At 38.0% G+C, this 21,419-nt stretch overlaps 3 protein-coding genes across 4 annotated transcripts in view; 1 reads left to right on the top strand and 2 right to left on the bottom strand.

The window, feature by feature from the left end:
- The first annotated feature begins 1,144 nt into the window (after nt 1–1,144).
- Nucleotides 1,145–8,636, top strand: Ars2 (arsenic resistance protein 2). Its single transcript, XM_089594306.1, has 15 exons — nt 1,145–1,280; nt 1,873–2,027; nt 2,158–2,493; nt 2,758–2,955; nt 4,406–4,472; nt 4,548–4,788; nt 4,865–5,218; nt 5,288–5,352; nt 5,413–5,595; nt 5,675–5,815; nt 5,890–6,120; nt 6,203–6,636; nt 6,712–6,990; nt 7,418–7,561; nt 8,530–8,636. Exons 2-15 carry the CDS (start codon nt 1,897–1,899, stop codon nt 8,603–8,605), a joined length of 2,880 nt encoding a protein of 959 aa, XP_089450432.1. The 5' UTR covers nt 1,145–1,280; nt 1,873–1,896; the 3' UTR covers nt 8,606–8,636.
- Nucleotides 8,637–10,396: 1,760 nt separating this feature from the next.
- LOC106642609 (uncharacterized) lies at nt 10,397–14,956 on the bottom strand. Its single transcript, XM_089594791.1, has 6 exons — nt 14,867–14,956; nt 13,331–14,044; nt 11,843–13,198; nt 11,614–11,731; nt 11,318–11,503; nt 10,397–11,247 (listed from the first exon to the last, which is right to left on the bottom strand). Exons 1-6 carry the CDS (start codon nt 14,954–14,956, stop codon nt 10,397–10,399), a joined length of 3,315 nt encoding a protein of 1,104 aa, XP_089450917.1.
- Nucleotides 14,957–18,455: 3,499 nt separating this feature from the next.
- LOC106641755 (uncharacterized) overlaps nt 18,456–21,419 on the bottom strand; it is a 121,600-nt gene continuing 118,636 nt past the window's right edge. For both annotated transcript variants that reach the window (XM_089594647.1, XM_089594646.1), the window contains one exon: nt 18,456–19,935. In XM_089594647.1, coding sequence (XP_089450773.1) covers nt 19,842–19,935 — 94 coding nt within the window. In that variant the 3' untranslated portion in view covers nt 18,456–19,841. The remainder of the gene's footprint in view (nt 19,936–21,419) is intronic.

Below are 21,419 nucleotides of genomic sequence, written 5' to 3' on the forward strand. Positions count from 1 at the left end.
GTATTTTTTGCAAGTTATCTAATGTTCGGATTTTCCATGCATCGCAGCTAAGATGTACACATAAAACATCGCAAGTATGACTAACCATCGGAAAAACCAGAAAATTTTGATGAAATAGATAAGTAAGACTCAATGGTTGGGTATGAACAGAAATATTTTTAAAATGAGCAACTGCATGAATCACGTCTGCATAATATTAACCTTCGCACACACACGCCATCCTCGCTCGAGTTATTGAATAAATCAATTAAAGTCAGGGGGAGATGACCACTGGATCCAATCGTAGCATTTGCTGTGTTGAATTCAAGTATCAACATTTTTTATCACGACTAAAATGGCAGTTACTACTTAAGTAAAAAATATTTTTCCCTGTCTCGGGACGTTTTTCGTGACATTTGGACGTTTTTACTGTGCCCTCGGTTATAGGAAAAATAGCCTTTATTTACGGCCAGAAGGATATGCATACGAAAACTGTTATTATCAAGCAACGAAAAGGCACATCGATATTTTTTTCACACAGAAGCTAGTATTAAAGATTTTTTACATATTTTATAGTAACGTAATTAATTTTTCATTATTTTCTTGAAACATTTATTGATTTATATTATCAACAAAAGGTGTTGACATGGAGTAATCAAATGTATTGTTCATGAGATGAAACAATGAAGTTTTTGTCAAGTAAACCCCACACCTGCTTACATTTTACACACTTGGTGTAAAGAGACGAAGTGCAAAGACAATGCATAATTATACCTATACATCTTGAAACATGCGTGGCTTGTACTCAAAATTTTTGACTTTGAAGAGTCGTATAGGATACGAAATTAAACGATTACGTACATGGTAACAATAACAAATAGACTAGTGATCGTATTCTTAAGGACACGGCTCCTATTTTCTTTCCGCAATAACTGTATAGGCCTATATTTTTTTGCCTGTACTTAATGCCCGTATGAAAAATTATATGGACTCCGGAAATCGAATTTATATTATTCCAGTGTATACTTTGAACTCTTACGTGAAATAAAAACTTGAAATATGGCGCTATTAAAAGCCACGCATGCGCACAGCTACTTTTTTATTCCGAAATTTTTAAAGGAGTCACGTGGGTATTCCACGCGTAGCGCGTAGCAGCCATTGCTGACGTCGTCGTCATCACCGTTGTCGTCGTGAGAGTTTCGTGAATAGATACATTTGTACGGAGTAAATCAAAGAACTCGAAGACGCCACCAATTGTCTCTTCACCAGGAACAGATATATATCTTGGTATCACTGAAAAGGTGAGCAGCTGCAGCGAGTACAGGCACAGTGTTTTGTGCTCAAGGTGAACGACAGAAGGCGAGGGCAATAGAACTTTCATGACCCGCGTAAGCCGAGCAAAGTAGAACAGGAGATCCCGCGTGGGGTAGTTATGCCGAGTTTATGCACCACCGGCTTCCTTGGAGTTCCAGAAGATGCTTGGGTTTTTATTTTGAAAAGCTTATTGTCTTAGCCTGAGGAGGTCTTTTTCATGTTAGGTTCATTTAAAGTTTCAGTGGATTTCTTGTAAACACACGTAAACTAGGAATACAGGGAGGCTTGGTGTTTGAGGTCAATGTTTACTGATGACTTGCAGATATTTTGAAACAGCCCATCTTAAATAATAGTTTTTCTATACTTGAGTCGTTTTACTTGATAGTTTTAACTTTGGGTAAATTATTTATCTGTCAGGCTTATTTGTAAGAAGGAAAATTAAATGATGTTTATATTTTGTTCAATAATATTTGCATCTGTTAGTAAAGATTATAATGTCTAATTTTACACAAAGTTAAAATGTGAAAATAATATAAAGTCAAAAATAAAGATTGTTAAAGTGCTACATTTGTGTTTCAGATTTGTATGATTTTGTAAATCAACATGGGAGACTCCGATGATGAGTACGACAGAAAGCGTAGGGACAAATTCAGAGGAGAAAGAACAGAATCGTACAGAGAAGGACGCGGCAGAGATGATAGACGAAGAGGAGGAGGAGATGACTGGCCAGATAGGTAGTTAAAAATCTATAATTTCCATTGACTAACCTCTTCAAATTTTATTGAGTTAAAACATCAACGAATGTTGAAATCAACAAAGCTATCTTGAAACCTTATACATCTAATCCTCTACCCCCACGTGCAGGGATTGGTCCAACAGACCTCGAGCAAGACCGGACTATCGAGATTACCGAGGTGGAGGTGGCAGGGAACGCTACAGTCCAGCTCGGTCGCAGGATATGGCGCCCCCGATGAAGCGTATGCGAGGTGAATGGGACGACCGACCCCCTCGAGGTGGACACTCCTATGACTACTATGGTGAGAGGGAACCTAACCCTGGAGGTGGTGGTGGCGGAGGTGGCGTCGGTGGCGGTGGTGGTGGTGGTGGTGGCGGAAGAGGGTCAGCATGGGGACCCGATCACTATCCACCCAACCATCCTGCCAATCACCACTATGGTAACCATAGCAACAATAATAGCAGGTGAGATGCCGTTTGTTTTCGTCGGCGATGTGCTATTGTTTCGGCGAGTTTACAATAGCGATGTGTCAATCATAACCTTTTTTTGAATGTAAAACAAAGGTTGAATAATATTTAGTCTGCTACTAGACAGTGATTAGAAAATGAATTTTCATAGGCCGGTTAAGAGGAGTCGCTTGACTCCAAAGTTGTTGGCAAGGATGAGGTATATTTGTGTAAATGTAATAAACAAATGTGAAGTTATACGTCTTGATACGTATGTTGCAGTCGAGAAGTGACTGGAGGGGCCTTCAATAATTCCAATGTAGAGACTCAGCCCCCTATGATGACTTTCAAAGCATTCTTGGCAACCCAAGAAGATTCCATTACAGATGAGGAAGCAATCAAACGTTACAACGAGTACAAACAAGAATTCAGGAGGCAGCAGCTTAATGAATTCTTTATTGCACATAAGGACGAGGAATGGTAAGTTTTGGTCACACATTTCATTGCATTGGTTTTTTTATAACACCACCTTTGTTTGTAAATACGTTCCTTCGAATTTTTATTGTTAAATTTCATGCATGATTGTCACTTATACATTTATATTTTCCTCCGTGTCTGTTAATTTTAACTTTTTACCCTTTTAAAATTTTGCCTTGACAAATACCTACTACTTTTTTTTATGACATATTAAATTTATGTTATTTAATTTTATATCAGTTAATTGTAGAGTGATTTCCTTTTTTTACTGAATATCATTAATCATACAATCAACTCATTTGAGCAATAGCACAAATAAGTACTATATGAACACAGAGGAAGAATAATGTCAAGAGTATTCACGATTGTTTGTTTAAAAAGCAATCGCCATGCACAAGTCGGATCCTTAATAATCGTAACTAATGTATGCTATCCCTTGAAATAAACAAAGAAATACAATGCTAGGTATTAATTTAACAAAAAATGTCAATAGAATGTCTGTCTATCCCTACAGCAAGCAGTCATGGCATGGGTCTCAGCTTCAATTTAAAAAATGCGCACAAATGATTGATTTGTTTGCGCGAGCGAGATCTAAAGCGACACACGCGTCGTCGAAGAAAAGACTCGCATTGACGCAAAATAGTTGCAAATTCCGTTCTTAGCTTAGCTCTCGTCTAAAAAAACATTGCTTGCATTAAAAGAGATATATGGTAAACAATGAAATAACCAATTCAAAGGTGTCCTAGGCGCGCAAGGCCTAGTTGATGCCCGGGCATTAGGTCGCGTTTTAAACCCGTTCACAATTAGGGAAAACTTAAAACCGCGATTTCATTTTTTGCTGATGAATATTTATAACAAAAAGAGCGTTTAAATTCATCGAGCTACGATGAATGCATGTGGTGACACAGGTGAGGATCCATTTAAGCATTGGGTCATATTGACATATTATACTGTCAATACATGTAATATAATTAATAATAGATAGTCTATAATGATAATTTATTATAGGTGTATATACATTTGTTTGAGCCAATGGAATTGATTTCAATTTTTTCTTTATGAACAAATAATGTTGATTATTGTCCAGTATTTTCAAGTTTTATCACATGAAGTTAAATAGCTTTTTATTAAACTTTTCTGTTATTCAATTTTAATCTGTTTGATCAACAAATTCTTCCAATGGGCATATTTAAAACGTAAATTCAATGAGACATTTATGCTCCAACTGTATGTAACAGAAAAAAAAAATTAGAAAAAAACAAATGAGCAGTTGTTAACGAAACTGAAAATCGCACAAATTACCTGCAACAAAGTTTTTAATGGCCTTAAATATTATCATATAATGTATTGCAACATAACATATATTAGCTAGTTGTTAAATATAGATACTTAAGTACATAAATACACAATCACATACTGATGAGAGTATTTCTTTTTATTTGCACACCACCAGGTTCAAAATCAAATATCATCCAGAAGAATCCGTCAAACGAAAAGACGATCAACTTTCTTCATTAAAAGTAAGCTATAGCCACAGAAGAATTTCACATAATTCCCTAAACATTTATTTCACGTAACGTATGTTACATTTCCAGAAACGCGTTGAAGTGTTCCTTGAATTGCTTGATAAAATGGAAATCGACAAGGTGTCAGTTGACGCAGACCAGAGCGATCAACTGTTACGTCTGCTCGATGCAGTTGTTATTAAGCTAGAAGGTGGCACCGAAGAAGACCTGAAGGTCTTAGACGCCAAGCCCCTTAGTCTGCCAATAAAGGAAATCCCTATCAAAGTGCCTATTATCAAGAAAGAGGTTGATAAGGAAATAAAGGAAACTGGTTTGTACAACATTAAAAATAAAGGCATATTCCTTACGATTAAGCTTTGTTGTAACAAGCGTTATTAATTTTTCAGTCAAAATTAAGGTTGAAAAGCCAGACGAACCTGAAAAGCCAAGTGAAGCAAAACCTGAAGATGCCAAAAACAAAGATCAAAACGGTGATGTCGAGATGAAAGAGCCCGAGAAAGAGCAACCAAAGGAAACCCCGGCTGAAGAAGCTGAGACCAAAGAAGCCGAAGAAAGTAAAGATGAAGAAGAACAAGAGGAAAAGGAGACCGAGCCGGAGGAGGAAGCTGAAAAATCTGAGGAACCTAACTTGAAGAAACGCAAGCGAACTACCAGTAACAGCAGTAGTAGCAGCAGTAGCAGCAGTAGTTCCTCTGACAGTGATACCAGTAACAAACCTGGTACCCCACCTGGGCCTCCTCGTGAGTAAATTATTTTGTATGGTATTTTCAATTTTTAAACAATTGTTTATCAATTTATTTTGTTTGTAGCTACACTAGAAGAGAGAGAAGAATCAAAAGAAGAGAAAGAGACTGAGGCTGAACCTGAAGCAGAAGCAGAAGCAGAAGCTGAGGCAGTAGCTGAAGCTGAAGCTGAGACTGAAGTTGAGAAGGAGGTACCTGAAACTCAAGAAGCGGAAAAGGAAAGCACACCCGAGCCTCAACCAGAAAAGCCAAAAAAGAAAGATGAGTCGGTGATTGATTTGGCAAGTGAAAAAGAACCTCGTGCTCTGCATAAAACTAGCAGTATATTTCTTAGAAATTTAGCCCCAACAATCACAAAAGCAGAGGTTGAAGCTGTGAGTATTCCATTTTTTACTGAAAGTTTTGAGGATATTCAGCAAAAACAAAAGAAATTGTTAATCATTATATTTTTAGATGTGTAAACGTTTCCCTGGATTTTTAAGAGTAGCTATTGCTGATCCCCAACCAGAAAGAAGGTGGTTCCGTCGTGGTTGGGTTTCATTTGAAAGACAAATCAATATCAAAGAAATATGTTGGAGTTTAAATAATATAAGGGTACCAATTTTATTTCTAATTTTTTAATTTAATCAAACTCAATTGTAACATACATTTTGTGATTTTACCTTCAGTTAAGGGATTGCGAACTCGGTGCTATTGTGAATCGTGACCTATCCCGACGCATTCGCAATGTCAATGGCATAACTTGTCATAAGCAAATTGTGAGAAACGATATCAAGTTGAGCGCGAAAATTGTGCATAGTCTAGATAATCGTTCAGGTCTATGGATGGAGTTGAAAAAAGACATTCCTAAGGATGATGAGGCCAAAAAAGAACAGGCTGCTATTGATATAGAACAAGCTGTAAGTATGATTTAATAGTTATGAAACAAATATAGAGGGTTTATGCGTTTTAATCTAATGTCCTGATGAACAAATTTTTCAGGCATTTGGGCTGTCTTCCAAAAATCCAATCTTGAAAAATATCACTGACTATCTTATTGAAGAAGCCTCCGCGGAAGAAGAAGAGTTACTTGGTGTCTCGGGCGATCATGAAGAAGGACAGCTATCAGGCGAAGGAGAGGAGAAAGTTGAAAAGGACCCTTCCCTCACTAAAGTTTTGGATAAGCTAATCCTCTATCTGCGAATTGTACACTCTGTCGATTATTACAACCATTGTGAATATCCAAATGAAGATGAAATGCCTAATCGATGCGGTATTTTGCACGTTAGAGGTGCACCTCCAGCTAACAAAGTATCTAGCAATGAAATCATGGAGTACTGCAAAAATTTTGAAAGCAAAATGGCTGCGTTCCTTGCACCAGTAGCTACAGTTACTCCCAGCGATTACGAGAAACTTGGAGCAAAGAATGCAGAAACGTAAAAATCATTTTATAATTTTCACTTTTCATTTTTATTATTGATAGACTTAAAATTTACTTAACTGCTTGACAGTGAGGTGGAAAAGTTTGTCCAAGCGAATACACAGGAGTTGTCGAAAGACAAGTGGTTGTGTCCGCTCAGTGGCAAAAAATTCAAGGGTCCAGATTTCATTCGCAAGCATATTTTCAACAAGCATGGGGAGAAAGTTGCAGAAGTAAAAGCCGAGGCTGAGTACTTCAACAATTACTTGAAAGATCCAAAGAGGCCGCAACTGCCTGAGCATCCAGGAAACAAGGCACCCCCAAGGGAACCTGTCAGAGAACCTGGTTATGGATCTTTTAACTCTGGAGGGTATGTCGATTTTTTAACTGATTTTTGTTTGTTTCCTGTAGCAAAGCTGCCTTACAAGCTACTTAATACGCATTTTAATTATAATTATAAAAACTACGTGACCAACGTATATGTATAGAGTCAAGAAGATAACGTTTAACAAAGTTATACATTTATCTTATTTTTTTATAACTTGAGATTTCAAAAGTTGTATGTTACTTATTGGCAAGGACCAATTTTACAGCAGGGACTTGAACCATGTGTCTGAATGATCTGATATTGCTTTTAAAAAATTTTTTTTATCATTGCTCATAATTTTATGTAGAACTTAAAAAAAATTACGATAGTTGTACAATAGTCGTTGGCCCTTGGATCAATTCAGTACCACTTTGGTCCCTGACATCACATCAAGTAAAATATGGCTCGTTTTTCTTTACGTTTATTTAAGCTCTCGGACTCCAAGTAGATTCGCAGGCAATTTTGGAGGTAACTTTGGCAACAATCGAGGTGGTTTTGGTGGTGGCTATGGTCCCGGATTTGGCGGTGGTTTTGGTATGCCAAGGTCGAATCGTGGTGGTTTCAACAGAGGACGGTAAGAAATCGCTTTGTTCACTTTTTGGAGTGTCGCATTTTTAAGCTGTGATCAATGATAAACACACATTGGCAATTGGCTTAGTTTTAAAACTGTTGTTATGTTTGTCCATTACAATATTACTATTAATTGAAAATTGTTAACAGTTGCTAACTGAAATACTAACAACTAGGCTATTATTTTAAGCGATGCGACAAATTATCCACACCAATACTACTAACCTCCAGTAGAAAAAATTATCCATAGTTTAATAACGATTCCCAAGAAACATCAAAATTCTCATTTTTACATCTACTTAGTATTTCTGAGGAACTCTAGTTGTATTGTTCAAACGTAGAATTTTTCACAATTTTTCTGAGTGAGATTTAAAAAAAAGTACACGCAAAAACAATCCCTAACTTACTAACCAGGGCTGCTCCAGATTTCGTGTCATGACCGATTATTATTTATAACGATCTCCACCAGCTGGATGTTGAATTATTTTATATGTTACGAAAAAAAAAACGTTTTACGATTTAGTCCCAAATTTATTGTGCCAGCAGATTATAATCTGGATTCGGTAACACCTAAACTCGTTTTTTATTAATATTTCATCAGCAAGTGTTACCCATGATCAGCACATTTGTACTTTCAAACATCTAACGGAAGCATGTTTCTCTGTTACTTAGGTGAAATATAGATCGTTTCTGCATACTTTTTAATTTAAAAATTTTTATCATATTTTAGTAAGTGAATTTTTATACAGTACTTCGAATGTATAATTTTTGTACTTCATTATAAAATAGTGGGTTCCTTAGCAAATGTGATAACGAAAATTTGAACTAAATTTCTCCTTGAATATTCCTAATTCATTAGTTCATTGTTGTACTAGTACTTCCTATCCAGTAGGTCCAGACGACGCATCACGATACCGCTATTTTTCGCGAAACTAATTATTTTGTTTGTTTCTTGTTTGCTGAAAATTGCAGTGGTGGACCCGAGTTCAGACCAGTTATACATTACCGAGATCTCGACGCGCCACGGGAGCCCGACGAATTCTTGTAAAAGAACAACAGATGTATTTTTTTTTTTTTTTTCATCTTTATGTATGAATTCCCGCGTAAAAAAATCAAGCTTAATAAACTTAAAAAAAATTTAATTTGTTCTTGTTCAGAAAAAGTTTTTTTAAAGTCTTTTCTTGAGGCAGAGCGAAACTTGGTCAGAAGTTACAAGTAAATGTATCTAAAATAAAGTGTAAAAAATGTTATATAAAGTTTAAATACAGTAATTGAAATGTAAAATGTATGTGTGAGTTCATATTAAAATGTAACTTAAAAAAATTAAAAAAAAACTTTATTTAAAATTTAAACGGAGTTTAATTTACCTGAATAAATACTCTTATAGAATTTTTGCGAAAATGAGTACATAGTTAAATAAAAATAGTATTTTTTTATATATCTATTTTATTCGATTTCCAAATCATTCAACTTTGTTGTTAAGTACAATTTGTATTCAATATTTGTACAAAAACATATATTTCTGATATTTTTAATTTGAACAACAATAAACTCGTTAGTTCTTTGAAAATTAAGCATAGATGGAACATAATCATCTAATTCATGACAATAGAAAGCTTTTTCGACACGCCCTTTCTTACAACAGCATAACTTTTACATTCTTCTGTACAACTTTCGTAATTAAAAAAACATGGGTATTCACAGGTAAGTATAAAGTTATCTAATAATCCACAATAATAAGTACCATTAGTATTAAATACAATAAAAGAAGAATTTTTTTTTTCGAAGCATATGCATTAGTTTCATAATAAATTCCAAAACTTAATAATCCATTAAACTTGTTTATTTTCGCGACAATGCCAACTATAAATTTTTAATTAAATAGCCAACGGCGTATCGCGATATCGACTTTTATGCCGCCGGATCAAAATATTGCCTTTACAGCGTCAAAAGCGTTTCTTCGAGGGTTTGACAAAATCTCGCAAGAAACTCGAGAATATAATTCAATCACGCACTCGTTTCGTTTAACTTTTAAAATCAGATTTATTAACAAACAGGTAACAATAAATATAAACTTAATAATATAACAAAAATATGTGTGCTTGCTTGCTTGTTTGAAAAACGGAATAAAGAAACAACTGAAAGTCTTAACAAGATTAGATTAGAAGAAAAAAACAATAAAACAGAACAATCTTTGAGCTAAGCGAGACTCGGTAAGTTCGACGTTAAAAGTCGCAAAAGGTCGTTAACGACGCAACTATGCTTTGCTGAGCGATTGATCTGCTCGAGAGACAAAGCCTAACTACTCGTGCCTGCGAGCGAGAAAAGCCAGTATAGCCGAAATTTTACTTGCTGGTAAATTTACATGTAAGTGTAAAAGCTAGTTCATGGATGTGACGTTTAAGAATGTGTTTGAGTTCGGCCGTACTCTCTCGCAACCAGCAACAGCAGCTTCAGGGTCTTTGTTTACATTTTAAAAACGCGTTCTCGTGAACATACCGCCCACCTTGCTGTATCACAGCAAATTAATTATTAAAAAATATAAGTTCTTATATGTATGCAACTCAAAAAAAAGAAAAAATTAATATAAAATTCATGAAAAAGAAAAAAATGTAAAACTGAAATTTCTCTCATATGCTAGGGCAAGACAAGCGAATGAGGATCGCTCATCCTCTTACAATATGTAAATAAGTTTCACAAAAGTAAAAAATACATAACGAATCTTCGATTAGAAAAAAATTGTTTGAAAAGAAAAAAATCGATACTAGTACATTCTTTTAAATTATTAAAATGTCAATTTTTTGTTGTTGAATTTGCTGAAATCACTTCACATGGATTGTTAAGAAGTTGTATTTGTTAATTGTAGCTGCTGGTAGGTATCATTAACGTCCGTGTTGACTGGGAGCTTTATTAGCTTAACGATAGGGCGTACAAAGCTACTATCAGCCGTCTTGACAGTGACTGCTCTGACGAGTCCGTCCTTACCAGGATGGAGCGTCGTGACTCTTCCAAGTGGCCACTTCGTTGGCGGAGTAAGATCATCCCTTAACAGTACAATATCATCTATTTGTAGATTGGGTTGAGGATGTAACCACTTGTTACGTTGCTGAAGCTGTTGTAACACCTCGCCTCTCCAACGTTTCCAGAAAGAGTTGCGCATTTGGCATAGCAAATTCCAGCGATTACTAGTGCTTAACTGCAACGTTTTCTCGACTTCTTCTGGATGTGAGAGGCACGATGAACCAATGAGAAAGTGCCCTGGTGTTAAAGCTGTTAGTTCGGTGGGCTCTGTACTCAATGGGGATAGAGGGCGAGAGTTTAGACAAGCTTCAACTTTAGCTGCCAGCGTAGAAAGCTCTTCAAAAGTAAGCTTGGAGTCGCCAATTACTCTTTTGAAGTGATACTTGAAGCTGCGTACTGCAGCCTCCCATAGGCCGCCAAAGTGGGGCGCTCGTGGTGGAATAAACTTCCATGTTGTGCCTCTAGTTGCAAGTTGACCAGCTACCGTTTTGTTGAACTCAGAGGTCTCAGAAAACATGCGGCCGAGCTCCGCCGATGCCCTTTTAAATGTTGTTGCGTTGTCTGAGTAGATCGTGTTGCAGACTCCTCGTCGAGCTGTGAAGCGATCATACGCAGCCATGAATGCGTCGGTCGTAAGATCAGACACGATCTCGATGTGGACAGCTCTGACTACAAAGCAAACAAAAATTACTACATAACCTTTCGTGCTTTTTGCACCCCGACCTTTGGAGAAAAGCACTGGGATTGGCCCTGCGTAGTCTATCCCAGTTATGGCGAATGGACGTAGTGGAGTAACTCTTTGAGCTGGTAGAGCAGCCATCTGCTGATGTCCACTTTTCTGGTTGTGTCTGATGCATTTGTAGCAATTCCGGTAGACTCGTGTGACGAGCTGATGGGCTCGTGTGATCCACACAGTTCGGTACAACTGTGAGAGCATGAGTTGTACTCCTCCATGCAGTGTCTTAATGTGTGTATCTTGGACAAGTCGCTTTACAATTGTGTCATTGCCAGGCAGGACGATAGGGTGTCGCTCACTGTATGGAAGTGGAGCATTTTCTAAACGGCCGCCAACTCTAATGAGGCCAATCTCGTCTAAGTAAGGTGCCAATCGTACCAAATTGCTTCGCTTAGAAAGTGGTTTGTTGGCCTGTAGCTGCTCCAATTCGATGGAAAAATGTCGACGTTGTAGTGCTCTAAAACAAGAGGCAGAAGCCCAAGAAAGCTCTTGAGCAGATAGGTAAGTGTATTGACGTTTGTCAGTTACCTGACGAGCGTTGAGTATCCATCGCGCGCAATAGGCGAGGATACGGCGTATCTTAGCAAAACTAGAGAAGCGTTGCAGATATATCAGACAGTCGTCGTCGACATGCTTTTGTAAAGCTGCCTCCTGCATTACCAATGCTTGAATGTTCTGTTGATCGGCGTAGTCATCATCTGTTGTTGAAGGCCATGTCGATTGTGGTGATGTCATCCATATGGGTCCTGACCACCACAGGCTATGTTCGGAGAGTTGCTGAGGTGTAAGTCCTCGAGTTGCGCAGTCGGCAGCATTGTACGAGGACATTACATGTCGCCACTCAGCTTGTGGATACAAAGATGTAATTTCGCTTACTCGATTGGCGATGAAGGTTTGCCATCTTGATGGATGACCTTTTAGCCAATTCAGCACGACTTTGGAGTCGGACCAGAAGTGAATGTACTGTGGTTGTCGATGCAGCTTAGGTAGCAGGTGCTTAGTTAGGCGAACAAGCAACAGTGCTCCACAGAGCTCCAACCGAGGAAGAGTCTCCATTTTTGTTGGAGCGACCTTTGTTTTGGCCATAAGAAGAACCGAAGATTGACCAGGAACTACAGCGTAGACTGCTGCAGCGTAGGCTCGCTTTGAAGCGTCAGCAAAACCGTGAAGCTGCCAAGAAAATGTTTCAGAACAACCTATCCATCTGGGCACTTTAATGACGTCTAATTTTGTCAGAGAGTTACGGAACTTCATCCACTGCTGCAAGAGATCTCCTCGAATCGGTACGTCCCAATCGAACTTATTGATCCATAGATCCTGCATCATGATTTTTGCAGTTACGATGACCGGTGCAAGCCAACCTAATGGATCAAATAATTTAGCAGTTTCTGAGAGAATAATTCTCTTTGTTATGATCGATGGAGAGGGTGCTATTGTAGGTTTGAAAATAAAATTATCGGCTTGAGGAAGCCACCTGAGACCTAGCGTTGATACCGCCTCGTCCACGTCAACGGGGACCTCATCAATGTTGCCAGCTACAATTCCATCAAGAAGACTTGAATTATTTGCTGACCATTTACCCAACTCCATCCCTGCTGATGCTATAAGCTGGATCAGCTGATCACGTCGTTCGATAGCTAAGTCGACTTCGTCCGCGCCTCCGAATATGTCGTCCACGTAGATTTGATGGTCCAGAAGCTTGGATGCCTCTGGATGCGTCGTACGGCCGTCCTGAGCCAGCTGTTTGAGTACTCGAAGAGCCAAATAAGGTGCTGGAGCCGTGCCGTAGGTGACGGTAAGCGCTCTATAATCCTGCAAAGGCTGCTCAACTGAGGGTCGCCACACAAGGCGCTGCCAGTCTGCATCATCAGGATGAATCAGAATCTGTCGAAACATTTTGATAATATCAGTAACAAAAACTAATTTTTGAAATCGCCATCGAGTTAAGACGATTGTGATGTCCGCTTGAAGTTTTGGACCTGGAGACAGTGCATCATTAAGCGAACATTTACTTACATCCTTTTGGGAAGCATTGAATACTACCCTGATTTTTTCAGGCTTATCTTGTCTAAAAACTGCATGATGAGGCATGTAGTAAGCTTCACGTGAAATTTGATTTAACGGGACTAATTCCATGTGCTTTAAATCCAAGTACTCCTGCATAAAAGCCTTGTACTTGTCGGCGAGGAGTAGATTTTTGTTTAGACGCTTTTCAGAGCGAAAGAGACAAGCTACGGCTATATCTCGCGAACCAGAAAACGAGACTTGCTTAAAAAATGGCAGTCGAACGACGAAACGACCTTGAGGGTTACGAGCGTAAGTAAGAGAGAAGTAATCTTCACAAAATTGCTCTTCTGGGGTGAGGTGTCTTTCTTGAGGGACCTCCTCTATCTCCCAGAATTTCTCCATGAATTTATCGAGAGAGGGTTCAGTGTATGTTTGAAACACCTGAACTGAAGAATGATGACACGATTGACTATTCGCAGGAGCTCCTGTCAGAATCCATCCGAACACAGAGTTCTGAGCTATTGGGGTTCCCGCTGGACCTTTCACTAAGCCGTCAATGATGATTGATGAATAAACATCTGCACCGAGGATGCAATCGATTCGACTTGGCTTAAAGAATAAAGGATCGGCCAGTTTGAGACTTTTCGTATGTGACCATTGGTTTTGATCAACTTCGACTTTTGGCAAGAGATTAGTGAGTTTGTCCAACACCAAAGCCGAAAACTGAATGACAAAATTTTTATCGACGTTAGAGAGCAGTGAGATACTTACTTCCTTTCGAGCGATCGAAGTTACCTCAGCTCCCACGCCAGTTATCAAGCGAGAGATTTTCTGAGCTTTGAGTGAAAGCTGCGAAAGCACATGTTCCGCGATGAATGATCTCTCAGCTCCTGGATCGATGAGAGCACGCACAGTGACCTTGTTGCCATGTGCGTCTGCTAGCGCTACAGATGCAGTAGCCAAAAGAATTGATTTGCCTGCTGAAACACTCTTAGCAATTCCCTGACTCGAAAAATGGACTGAAGAAGCGTCTCTAGAGTCAGACGATGACAAAGAGTCGCTTACAACTGCAGGTTTTGATGTCGATCCTTGAGAATCGTTATGTAACCTTGTGTGGTGTTTGCCCTGACAGACAAAGCATCGTTTAGGCGAAGGGCAATGCTTGGCAAAATGAGAAGTTTGAAGACAATTCAAACACAACTTCTCTTTTTTGCAAAAATCATATCTTTGAGACAAGCTTAAATTTTTAAAGTTTTGACATGCGAAAAGATAGTGCGTTCCACGACAGCAGAGACACGATGCATTTTTCTTGTTTGAGGTAACTTCTGTTGTGTGCGCAGCTATCGATTTTGATTTGTTCGATGAATTTTGCGAGCTTGACTTCGACTGAGAGTTCGAGCTACTTGAGGTGGTAGGTGAAGCTGCTTCTAACACACGAACGAGCCTTTCGAGAAATTCGGTGAGCGAGTTATATGTCGGATATTCGTTACCCTTATCAGCCTCTCGTTCCCACTCTAAGCGTGTTGATGTATCGAGCTTACTTACTATATGATGCGTTAGCCACAACTCTCCCATTCTTTCAGCGGGAATACGCAAATTTTCAAGAGCTTGTTTGGTCTCGCGCACGACGTCCATAATGCGATTTATTTCAGCGACCGATTTCTTTTGCATAGACGGGCATGAAATGATATGAGACATGTGTGTTGCGAGAAGAACTTTTTTGTTGTCGTAACGATCTTGAATTGACAACCAAGCTCTTTCATAGTTTTTGGCAGTAATCTGAAGATTTTTGAATCGATTAGCCGCTTCACCTTCGAGCGAGAGAATTAGGTATTGCAACTTCAAGATTGGCGGAATGGTAGGAGCGTCATGTACAAGCGCGATAAACATTCCCTTGAATGTTTCCCATTCAAGTTGCTTACCCGAAAATTTTGGCAGCTCGATTTTTGGTAGAGGGGATCTATAGGAGGGGCTTTCCATAGTTATATCGACATAATTATTATCACCCTGTAACGATGACTGATTGCGTCCTGGATTTATTACTCCTAAAATCAAAGTCTTCGTATTTGTATATTGTGCAATCGCTGAGGAATAATAGTCTTCCTCGAAATATTTCTCGTCCTTAAATCTTTCCTTTGATGCTAGAAGTTTCTTGTGCGGCTTATAAAATTCGTCCCACTGTTTTTCTAAATTTTCGAGTTGCGTCTTAAACCAACCAATCGAATGCTTTTCTTTAGGAGTTTTTAACATTGTTTTTTGGAAATCCATAACGAGTTCGAAGTTAACTAATTGCTCTTCAAGTAATTCTTCAATATTATTGATGAAATGCCAAAGAAACGCCGAACTTGTGAAAACAAAATAATGCTCACGAACGAAAAGAAAGGTGCGATATAAACAAAAGGAAGCAAATATTCCGTTACGTACAAGGCTAGATGTATAAGCATTCAAAAATTCGAGAACCTTTGGAATCTAAATAAATAACCGACCTATTTGGCCTTGAAAACGACGAGTGCGAGATGTTTTAAAAACAAAGGAGCGAGATGAAGAGAGCGAAGAGGCACTGTACCTTAGCCGAAGCAACGTATGACAACACCGACCTCTCCCACCAACTCCAGCTCATCAAAATACCGCTGAAGATACGCTGGTCGAGCTGAGTTGTATGAGCCGATGAATAAGGAGGCCTTGAAATGATAAGCACTAATGCCCGAGTGTTGCCTGTTGACAACGACTCTCTCCTCTCAAGTCCAAGGGTATGATTTGTGCAGTCGATGCCGACGGTGTACAAAATCCTTAAAAATAGTTTAAGCTTTTTCCAAATGCTTGAATTCAAGTCACTGTTTGGCACTAGTAAAGGCAACCACGCTCTGCTACCATGTTTATTTTCGCGACAATGCCAACTATAAATTTTTAATTAAATAGCCAACGGCGTATCGCGATATCGACTTTTATGCCGCCGGATCAAAATATTGCCTTTACAGCGTCAAAAGCGTTTCTTCGAGGGTTTGACAAAATCTCGCAAGAAACTCGAGAATATAATTCAATCACGCACTCGTTTCGTTTAACTTTTAAAATCAGATTTATTAACAAACAGGTAACAATAAATATAAACTTAATAATATAACAAAAATATGTGTGCTTGCTTGCTTGTTTGAAAAACGGAATAAAGAAACAACTGAAAGTCTTAACAAGATTAGATTAGAAGAAAAAAACAATAAAACAGAACAATCTTTGAGCTAAGCGAGACTCGGTAAGTTCGACGTTAAAAGTCGCAAAAGGTCGTTAACGACGCAACTATGCTTTGCTGAGCGATTGATCTGCTCGAGAGACAAAGCCTAACTACTCGTGCCTGCGAGCGAGAAAAGCCAGTATAGCCGAAATTTTACTTGCTGGTAAATTTACATGTAAGTGTAAAAGCTAGTTCATGGATGTGACGTTTAAGAATGTGTTTGAGTTCGGCCGTACTCTCTCGCAACCAGCAACAGCAGCTTCAGGGTCTTTGTTTACATTTTAAAAACGCGTTCTCGTGAACAAAACTTATAACATTTTTCATTATTAAACTGTATATTTCTCCTACGTAAAAAATTAAATACGTTCTCTGAAACAGCTGTATTTACTTTACCTACCACATACATGTTATGGTCAATTTTCGTTAATTTACGTCTATGTGTGCCTCTCTTTTCAATACTTTTTCAATAATAATAAACGTCACTTTTATCTTTCATTTCTGTAAAATTCAGATGTGTAACAATAGAAGAGCAAATTTGAAGTTCAGGACTGTTCGAATCATGAACGTACCTTTTTAAAATTCCATTCAAATCCTCAAAAAGGAAACAGGTCATGACCTAGAGAGGATCAAATTTTTCTACCTCATTAGCTAAGTGAAGTAACAAATGCACATTACAAGTCACGCTCTTTAGTCCGTACAAGTTTTCAAATCGTCTTACAAATTCTGATAACAAATTTTTTACACCATCTATCATTTTTTAGCTTATACTAGATGCATTTAACAGACTGATTCCAAAAACTAATAAAATGAAATGTTCGAAATATTTTTTCGACATTATCCTTTTTAACAGAAGCAAACTTTACGCTAGTAAGAATAATTTCAGTTCTGATGCTTTCCAATATTTATAATCATTTACTTGTCCAGGAATTCTTTGAATAAACGATGGCATTTTAATGTTTTTTATTCTCGTATTAATCATGTCAATGTAAACATATAGGGAAGAGGGGTGAGTATACGACTTGTCTCATCGAAATAGTAAAACATAAGTTTCTTCATGATCCCTTGGAACGCGTAATGCATCTCATCAATTGCCGTTGATTCAACATCATCTTTGATGAGTAAGCTTAAGGGAGAAGGGCCTTTTATTCCGGATACAACTTTTCCAGATTCGTGAGCTTGTTTTGCAAGTATTTTTGTCTCCTCTGTAGTCCTACAATTTAAATTTTCAACAAATGAGAACGTCTGCACAGTTTCAATTGTACAGTTTTTACAGCCATTTTTACCATTGTATTGAGTCATGTTTAAAAATAAAGCCTATGCTGGCAAATCACACGTGCCACTGATAATAATTCCTCTAACATTAATCAATTCATTAACAAGTGGTGTTTTAAAGTAAACGCCATTGTATAATTTTTTTAAGTCGTTTTTGAAAACAGATGTAAATAAAACAGGATCAGGTCTCTTTGCACCAACCCAAATTCCAGCAACGATCAAATTTTCTTTTTTAATATTATGAAATGTATCACATTCAATGAATATATTGTTTATTTCATAAGTTTCAGTTTTAAATTCAATAAAACTCTATTTAAACTTTGTAAAAAAAATCTTCAACTTTTTTTTTTTCATACATTTGCTCAGACAAAGTTAATTAACGAAAGGCAAAAAAAAATTTTGTTGAACGTGAAACAAACATTTTGTTCGGAGAAACTTTTTAAAAATATTTGTTTAAAATTCTGACCAAGTTTCGCTCTGTCTCGAGAAAAGACTTTAAAAAAACTTTTTCTGAACATGAAAACTTTTTTTTAAATTTTTTAAGCTGGAATTTTTTTTTACGCCGGAATGTATGGAAGGAATTAACCAGTGAACGAGTGACTATTTGGGGCTGGAAGACAGGAAAAAAACATTACGTTATCTCAATAGATCAGAATTTTTATTTTTTACATGACTGTTTATACAAGTGATAAAGAGAAAACTGCCTAATTTCCAACAACACACAAATACATTTTTTCATCTGCAGTGATTCAATACGAATGTAAGTAAACAACAGCTATATTATCGATGATAGTTTAGATCTGATGGGAAAAATTGTTTAATTTCCTTTCTGGCGCATTACTTACTTGGGATAGGTTATAAAATTGCACTTGGGTGTATAAAAGACATTTAAAACAAGTACATGACTACCAACCGTTAACATTATGTGAACAAAAATAGTGGAAAAGAATTGTATTCCAGCCCTGAAAAAGAACGAATCAATTTAATGAATTTATTATCACTGTGAATACAATACGTGTGGGTAGTTTTTTTTTTTTTTTTTTTAATTTTAATAACGCGTATATCACAGACGTTCTTTGCGACAATGTACATATTTTGAAAGTAAAGTCTAAGAATTTGAAAATTTGAAAATCAAAGTAGATTTTTTGTCTGTTAACGTTCCTTTATTTTTCTTCTCGATTTGCTCACAGATGTAAAAATGTTATAATCATACAATATTTACAAATTTTATTCTGTCATCTATGTTTATATTATAATTTTTTTTTAGCATTTATCTAATAATTCTATGTACAAGTCAGTATATAATACAATACTTTTTTTTTATTTTTTTTTTTAAATGAAAATATAAATAATTAGAAAAAAAACGATGCTACCTGTGTGTAAACGCACACGGTTCAACCATATGTATAATCGATGTAATTATTAGGAAATGAAGAAAGTGTTACTACAAAACGATAATACGATACAATAAAGAATCAATAAAAATCACACTCGTCTTGTCATTGTCCTTTTTTTGTCTCTATAATACATCAATAATCATTATACTAATCGTATATCCGAAACTTTTTTAATTCTGCAAATAAAATTATAACTAATTAATTAACCAATCTATATATATAACATGATTCTCCTTCCTTATATTCTACCTATACAAATTACAATACTCGTGCGTTATTCGATATCCCTAATCCTTCCACTCCAAATACTGTGTACGTCTGTCTGTGTAATCTGTGTGTGTGTGTGACACGAAAACTCGACAAGCCGCATTTTTATCGACTTTGCGGAACGTCTCGCGTCTTTTTCCACCAAAATTGACATTTTTCTTTTCTCCCCCACACTATGATACAAATTCGCGCTCAGCGTCGTTATTCGTATCTCTCTTCATATATATACGTGTAGTAATAATAATGATATTATTAATCGTGTACATGATATAACAAGTTTGAAAAATAATGCTATCCGCTTGTCGCCTCTCGATAAATACGCATTCGTGCATTTTTGTATTTGTTAATTCCTTAAATTTTACAATCGCTCCCGGCAGTGTTGCTCGTCGCTGTTGTCACCGCAATCGTCGATGCCGTTGCACTTGTCTCCCTTGTTGATGCACCTGCCGTTTCTGCAACAGAGATAACGAAAAATGTTTTTAGAAAATACAATCATTATTGCGTCCGAAAGAACAGATATGAAAAGGGTGGAACAAAAAAATGTTTTTCGAGCCTATCGGTAAGAACCGGTCTACATTAGGCGATGTGTACCTACATAAACGATACCTCCGTCGAATCGCACTTCTGTGCCTTTGATTTATTCGCTCGATCGTCTGTTACACGCTCGTAATCGCCTCAATATCCGCGCGAAAAATATATGCTTTCGCGCTCGGTTTTATTTCGTTGGTGGAAAAGAGTATAATAATTACAATGGCCCGCGTAGTTTCCCAGCAACGACTTCTACTCGCAAAGTAAAATCATGGCAACTCGTTTGGAGGATAAACGTAAAAAAAGGCACTCGACCTATTGTATTTTTTCTTCTTCCATACCGAGTATCAAAAAAAAAAAAAAAAAAAAATTCGATACGCTAAGCATTTCGTGCATAACACGCAGACGCGTAGCCGAGGGCGAACGAGTTTTCTCCTGAGCGTATAACAATGCCTCAATATCTTGGCGTGGGCGCGGAATTTTTGCTGCTCTCTGTCCCGCGTATACGTATATATGTATATACATGATGGGGCGAGAGAGACGACGCCTTTATCGTCCGAGCGCGATATTACCACTCGAAATGTATATATAATCGAACAGGTTGGCGTGTGTGCCCTGGCCGCGGAATACGGATGCGATGTGTACGCGCGCGCGTGTGCATTGGCAGGAGAGCGAGAGATAAAGTTTTCGCGCTGCGACTGGATACCGGCGGGGAGATAAGGGCTCCCGTGTGCGCCAATTATGCAAATGTCTGCGCGTGCCCCCGTTGAAAGATGTGTGGGAACGCGGATAACGTGTTAATCCGGCGGCGTTTGAAAAAATCGGCGATTGATCGGCCGGCCGGAAATCGGCCGATTTTTAGATCCCCAGCCGCGATGGTCGCCCGAGCCGAAGGTGAGAAAATTTTTTTGCTCCACATGCCCCGCGCGTAGATGGATCGACGCGATACACCGAGGGGAAATCGGTTGGTCGAAGGAAAAAAAAAAAAAAAAAAGTCTCGTGGCGAGAGATTAAAATCCGGCAGTCGCTTGTACAGCTGCTCCGCGCGGGTCATTAGCATGATCGGCCCGATACAGGTGTATAATTTATTGTGTATGCCGCTCTCGCGCGTGGATTAAATATTGCAATAACGCGCGCGCGACGGCTGTTTCGCAAACACGTATTGTGAAAAAAAAAAAAACACGTATACAGAGCGAATCTAATCTGGCAACGATAGGGCGTCGTAATTAAATTGGTCGCGTACACGCACAGGGATCGGAGAGTGAAATTCAAGGCTCCGGGGTTGGACAAAAAGAAATCGAAGGCAGGTATATATGGGGAAAGGGCAAACAAGCGAGCCGATATCTGCAAGTCAAAGCAGAAATTGACGCCGAAATTTATCGGTCTCGTCGTTAAAAGTAACGCTCCG

The sequence above is a fragment of the Copidosoma floridanum genome, unplaced genomic scaffold (assembly GCF_036245765.1).
Source record: "Copidosoma floridanum isolate Cflo_tuat_1 unplaced genomic scaffold, Cflo_Japanese_pri ptg000021l, whole genome shotgun sequence".
NCBI lineage: Eukaryota > Metazoa > Arthropoda > Insecta > Hymenoptera > Encyrtidae > Copidosoma > Copidosoma floridanum.